General features: G+C 44.6%; 1 protein-coding gene across 1 annotated transcript; it reads left to right on the forward strand.

Annotated features, from left to right (window-relative positions):
* Positions 1-2,620: 2,620 nt before the first annotated feature.
* On the forward strand, positions 2,621-6,674 carry FAM162B (family with sequence similarity 162 member B). Its single transcript, XM_014892647.2, has 4 exons — positions 2,621-2,738; positions 3,161-3,272; positions 6,125-6,233; positions 6,439-6,674. Exons 1-4 carry the CDS (start codon positions 2,621-2,623, stop codon positions 6,535-6,537), a joined length of 438 nt encoding a protein of 145 aa, XP_014748133.1. The 3' UTR covers positions 6,538-6,674.
* The last annotated feature ends 184 nt before the right edge of the window (positions 6,675-6,858 follow it).

Here is a 6,858-nt window from a genome sequence, read left to right on the forward strand (position 1 = left end):
AGCAGTGTGAAGGTCTCTACCAAGGTATCTCTGAGGAAAGACATCACATGCGGCAGAATCTCAAAGGAGCCCAACATGTTCCATCTAATTCTCCAGCTACTCAGGTCTTCTGTGCAAAGCACAGTCCATGGTGGAGCAGAGAGGATGTAACAGGTTTGCGAGCTTGACTTGGCAGCAAAAAAAGAGACATTATACCAAGATGTGATACATGGTTTTAAATGCTTTGTCTGCAAGAAGCAAGTGACCACATGTAAGTAGAACATAAAGGGGTTGTACTATCCCACAGAGATGATTTGAAAAAGCTTAAAAAAAAAAGTTTATTATGGAGCATTTGTGCACATTGTCCTGCCCAGGGCAGTAAATATTCCAGCAACCTAACTATTTCTCTTGCCAGTCACCGGGGCATTAAATGAGCCTGAAATAGATTTTCATCCTCAGAACACAGAACAGGAATCGCCTTCCCGAGTCATAGCAAAGTCTTATCCTGGTGCTCCCAAGCCATGGCCCAAAGGTCAGGCCATGTGATGTCAAAGGCACCAGCCCTTTTTTCTGGCCCAGAGCACATTTTGCTTCCCTACTGAAACCACTTCTCAAAACACTAACCTCCCACAGGCACGTGTTCCATCTCTCAGAGCAATAGAGAGAGAAAATGTCTCCAAATACAGTGCTGTTCACAGAGAAATCAAATGGGAAAGTGCTGTTTGTTAAGGTCAGCAGGAGGCTATTCTGGATGTAAACATTATGTAACCTTTTTGGGGCTTATGTCATCCATTGTTAAAAATGCTAAATGATGCATTCTGAAGTCATTATCATACAATATAAAATATCTTCAGGGAGAATGAAGGCCATGAAAGCCAAGTGTTTGACATCCTTTTCTCCAGAGCATAATTCCCTCAATTTCAGTAGCTCTGGCTGTGTAGGTGGCTTTCAGCTGCCCACAATCTTTAGAACAGTTCTTTGGTGAGTGCTGGAAACTACGTGAATTCCAGGCTTTCTCCCAGCAGCTCTGCTGATGGCCATTGGAGCTACAGTGACTCTGAATGTGTGGGTGACCATCAGGAGGGGCAACCAATAGTAGTGGGCTGGGATGCTGCTCATAATGACACTGGGCCCAGACCAGATGTGCCGACTCTTCCTACCCTTCCCAGCTGTGATTTCAGGGACAAAGAGCACTGCTTGACAATATGACACTCTCTTTGAGCAAAGGTAAAGTATCATCCTCTAGGTCATTTCTGTTGATGTGTCTTCATCTCCTTGACAACATTCTGAAAGAGAAGACAGCTGCTCAAGGAGCATGTGTGCATGCAAAGAGGTACATGTCTTCCTTTTTGTTATATGCTCTGCTCCTGAAGAAAAGATAGCTGGAGATTTTGGTACATATAGTTCAAAACTCCTCTTTTGTGCTGTCATACTGAGAACAGGACTTAAGCTGTTGCCAGACAGTGATCCATCCCTGGGGACTGGGACTTCCTCTGTTCATCTGCAGCCATTCTGGCTTTGGCTGATGCATGTAAAATCTTCCACTGCTTGGTGCATCGCACACAGTTCTGTTGAGACAGTCTTAAGCTGTCATGCTGACACAAACTGTTACTTAGTAATTGTCTATTCTGTGCTGGGTTCTCTCAATATTTTTTTCAGGGTTAATTCTTTATTTGATTTTATTTTTTTAAAATAAAACTCTGTCCAGGATGTGAAAGGGAAAACAAACAAACAAAAGTTTTTCAGTTGAAGTAGGTGGAAAAGCCTATGACGAGAATTAATATATTTGGGCATTCTGAAAGCAGTAAAATGACAGAAACACAGATGTGAGCAGGTTTGTGTCACAGAATTTATACTCTACATAGAATCATAAACGGTTTAAAGATCGTCTAGTTGCCATGGGCAGAAACACCTTCCACTAGACCACGTTGCTCAAAGCCCCATCCAACCCTCCAGGGATGGGGCATCCACAACTTCTCTGAGCACCTATGCCAGTGTCTCACCAACCTCACAGGAAAGAATTTCTTCCTAATCTAAACCCATCACAATTCAGTTTAAAGACATTACTCCTTGTAATGGAGGTATAGGAATCACTACATGCCCTTGTAAAAATGTCTTCTCTATCTTTCTTGTGGGACCCTTTAGGCACTGGAAGGTGCTGTAAGCTCTCCCTGGAACCTTCTCTTCTTCAGGCTGAACAACTCCAGCTCTCGCAGCCTGTCTTCACGGGAGAGGTGCTCCTGATCTCTGGTTGTTTTTGTAGCCCTCCTCAGGACTCGCTCCAGCAGGTGCACGTCCTAACATGAAGCTCCAGCATGAAGCATCTAACATAAAGCACCTAACATAAAGCATCTCTTTCTTTAGCCGAGTTTTATCTCGGACGCTGACTTTTTCTCGCCTGAGTTGCAATCCGTGAGTGCGGTAGGTGAACAAGACGCCTTCTCCGGAGGACCGACCCCCGCCGGGTGTCCGTCCTGCCTTTCCTCCGGCGCGGCTGGAAGGGTTCGCGGGGCGGGGCGGGGCCGGGCGGGGCCGGGCGGAGCCGGGGTCGCTCCCGCTGCGGCAGAGGCTCCGGCCGAGGCACAGGGTCCCGCTGCAGCAGAGGGTCCCGCCGCTCCTCGCCATCCTCGCCATCCTCGCCATGCTGGCCGCGCTCCTCCGCCCGGGGCGGCTGCTGTCCGCCGCGCCGCTCCGCCCGCCCGCGCCGCGGGGAGCCGCGGCAGCCGGGGATCCCGCCCGGAGCCCGGGCACCACCCGCGGTAAGGAGCTGCCCGCCGCGCCAGGGGGAAGCGGAGGCGCCGGGATCGGCCCCGCGGCGGCATCCCGGGACTGACGGGGGGATGTGCGGGCGGGCGGCTCGGGACCGGGACGGAGCGGGGCTGGGCTGCCCGGTGGCGCAACAGCTCCGGTGGTCCCGAGCGTTCTCCTGCCCGCTTGGGTACCCACATCCGCGGGTGGGGAGGTCGAATCAGACCCACAGAAACACTCGCTACGTGCGAGGATATTCCAGAGACGGCGCGGAGGTGACTCTGCGTAGCCGAGACCTGGAGGTCTGAATCCCTAAATTACTCTTCCAATGACCAAAATAGGTAGGGCTTCCCCCTTCCACATGTTACTATCACTCATAGTTCTCTCTTAGTGCACGGTTTACAAAGTGGTTTTTTTTTCCCTACTCTTTAAGCTGAGCAGGCTCACAGGGTAGTCGCAAGTTACAAACCTTCGAAGTTTGACAAGAAAATCCTCCTGTGGACTGGACGTTTCAAGACAGAAGAAGAGATTCCTCTGAGGATCCCGTAAGTGCGCTGGCCTTGTCCAGGGGTAACATGGAGCTGTAGGGAAAGCAGTGGCGTGATCCTGATCCTGTGGAAAATTTAAAGCTTTTCCGCAGAGTTTAAAACGGTTGGTTTTACAACTCTGAGACTTGGAAACAAATTAGAGGGCAAGAGAATTTCCTGTCCTGGTTAGAGGTTAAGATGAGAAAATGTTCCTTGCTGGAGTCCCTAGAGCCTGGGATTAAGAACTGGATCCATCTGAGTAGACAGCTTTGGTTACATTTATGTATTGACTTGTTTGTTTTGCTTATTCCTAATGTGCAATCAGAGAGATGTTACTGGGTAAACAATATTTTCTGTTTATACCTCACATAAACAGAAAATTACAGTTGTTCTGAGGGAGCTGTCACTAAATGATTACATAGAACAAATTATTTTTTTATTATAGAATTTGAGGAAAAATAGGGAAGGAGGTAATGAAAGGAGAATCCCTCATCAAGGAAAACTGAGTATTTGACATAGCCTTAGTCTCCTATTCTTGCTGACCCACTGGACTAGATTATCTTTGAAGGTCCCTAGTCACCCAAACCACACAGACTCTACAGTTCGCTGACTTGCTGAAAATTAGCAACCCCTAAGGGAGTCAGGTGCTATCCACCTGAAACCCCTCTAATGTTTAAGGCTCCCTTTTCTTAGGATGTTAGATAGCGTGTTAGACATCTCTCCAGGACACTACTTTTTATCATCACAGTATGTCCCTGTCTTGGGTGACATGTTGAGAATAAACAGTGTGCAGAGCTGTGTAAAGCAACAGGTACATCCTCTGCCTATTCTTGCTGGTTCCTGGAAGTTTCACTGGAGTTTGCTGAGTTGGAGAGTGGCTTTCTGGACAGTCTTACCTCTCTTGTGCTGTTAGTTTGATCATCTTTCTCTAGAGGAAGATTCAGATATGTCTGAGGAGCTGTAAATGCTATTTAAGTCATTGGAAGATGTTTATAAAAACATGGCATTTGCCAGTTATACACACATCACTCCTTTACACTATACTATATACTATATACTATACTATACATAGTAATATACTAGAAGTAGTTAATTGTTAGACATTGAGACTGAACAGTGGCACTGTTTTAACTCTCATCGAAAAAATAATTGCAAGGTGTTGCTACCTATAACACAACCTAACTGCTGAAGATAGTTTGTACTGTGAAACAAATCTTCAGTCTTTACTGAAGGTTATTGTGGTTTGTTTTTTTAAAAAAACCCCAGCTGTTGCTGACTTCAGTAGAGGTTTACCTGGAGTCTTGATTAAGGATTGAATAGCAAAGGCCCTAATAAGCGATTAGGCAAGAATATTGTAAGGTCTGTTTTCCTTGAAGCAAATGCAGAAGGCAGGGAGAAAGTGAAAATCTGCCTCAGAGGAGTTTCAATTAGTGCACTGTGAAATATAATTAGGCTAATACATCAGACTAATAACATTTATGGTTTTGCTTTTGTTGCCACAAATGGATTATTGGATTAATGATCCTACGTGCCAGTCTGATGTGCAGTTTGTTTTGAAGATGATTTTTATCACTGTACAAACCAGAAGCTTAGTTCCTTAGAACTTCAGGCATTGTTAGTCACCTGTAAGAAACAGTGTGTGCACAACCTGCAAGGAAGGGATGGTACAGCACTGCCACTCATGGGAACTGTCCTCTTCCACAACACTGAACCTTAGAGCCAAGCACTGCAGCCCTCAGCCTTCGTGCAGGCTTTCATGGGCACTGTCAAATCCCCAGCTCGGCCTCATCCTACCATGTTAAAGCAAATCTAAAAGTTTTTTGAAGGAAAGAGAGCGTTACACCATGTTTACGTAGAACACAAAATCAATTCTTTACGCAACCATTCTTTTTACACATATAGCTGTGGGTTTATACATATGTATAAAACATGTATCTTACAAATATCTATATATATAAAACATTCCCACGATGAATTATGAAAGGAAAATTGTGCACAGCCAGTATTATTATGAACATCTTAAAAACTGTACTCTCAAGTACAATGTTTGACTTGGAAAAACTTAGCTGAACGTTTTGGGACAATTTTCATGATTTCCTGTACTGCTGGTCCCCAGGGCCATGCTGCTGGCTAAGAGAGGAGGGTGGACCAAAGCAGATTGCTAGGCTGTAAAATGCCTCCTTTGCACCGACTACTGCCAAACAGAAGACTTTTGCCTTTGATGACCAGCAAAAACAATCCTGTCGCTTGTTCTTGTTTAGGTGTGCGTTCCTGAAATAGTGAGGTGGCTGACATCAGCTGCCCACTTTCTGTCAGGCTGTTGCTTTAATAAAGAACTAAATCCTTTAACTCGTAGTAGTACAAACACTGCTTTAATCAACAATCCAAGGATGTAAAGTTCTTAGCCTACAGAACACCATCTGAACAGGTTAGATATAACAGTAATTGATTTCTAAAGTTAACTTTGAATAAAGGGAACTTGCTTTTACTCCATCCATCTGACACCTCATATACGTCTCCATCTGTTTTAAACAGATAACCCCACTTAATTTTCATTCTATGTTTAGAGTTTAAGGTATGATTTCTGGTGTATTTACCCTGAGCACTGAAATGCAAACATTTATTGCCTAAGCAATTTTTTCCCAGCTTAAAAAACCCCAAAACAGTCTAAATCCACTAAATGTTGCTTTTCCATGGAAAATGGATTAGGACCAGAAAATGGCTGATGCATAACTAACCGCAGCAAGCTGAAGATGCTTGTTTCAGAAGCTAATTCTATATTTATTTTTTAATTGTGATGTTATGTCTGCAATGCTCTGAAGAGATACTTTGCCTTTTTTAATGACTCAGTTCAACTACTTTAATTGCAGGCCAGAGATGCTAGACAAGGCAAGAAACAAAGCTCGAGTGAAAGCCTGTTACATCATGATTGGGCTCTCAATTATTGCCTGTTTTGCAGTGATTGCTTCAGCTAAGAAGGTGTGTATGACTGTAGCATATTTTAAAATAATGGAATTCTGTGAAAAGTACACAAATCTAAACCAAGAGCAGCAGCATACAGCTGCCCAAGTTTTAGCTAATCTAGTCTCAGTCACCCCTTCCACCCTAAGTGGCTGTTGCCCATTCCCGAGGTTGGGTAGCTTTCCCTGGGTGCATCCTTACTCCTGTGCTGTTACTTCCTCAGGCTGCTGCACGTCATGAGTCCTTAACGAGCTTGAACTTGGCAAAGAAGGCCAAGTGGCGGAAGGAGGCTGCGCTGGCTGCGGAAGCGAAGACAAAATAACTTCACCTGAAATGCTCAATGTCCTCCGAAGAGCAAAATGAGCTGCTGCTGAGAGCAATTAGTGAGTTTCACCCCTAAATGGACAACCATAGTTTGCACACCCTGAAGCCAGTAAGGGCAGCTACAGCATCACAAAAAGAAAGGGAAAGTCTCTTTCCTTAGGAAGATATTCAGGATACTTGTTGCATATAATTAAAACTATTTAGAATGCTTTACATATGATTAAAAGCAGTAATTAGTTTTAAAGGAGTAGAGTAGTTTCTTAAGAATGCCAATTACCTTTGGTTAGATAACCACAAAATATTTAAATCCAAGAAGTTT

This window comes from Sturnus vulgaris, chromosome 3 (genome assembly GCF_052056855.1).
Source record: "Sturnus vulgaris isolate bStuVul1 chromosome 3, bStuVul1.hap1, whole genome shotgun sequence".
Classification (NCBI taxonomy): domain Eukaryota; kingdom Metazoa; phylum Chordata; class Aves; order Passeriformes; family Sturnidae; genus Sturnus; species Sturnus vulgaris.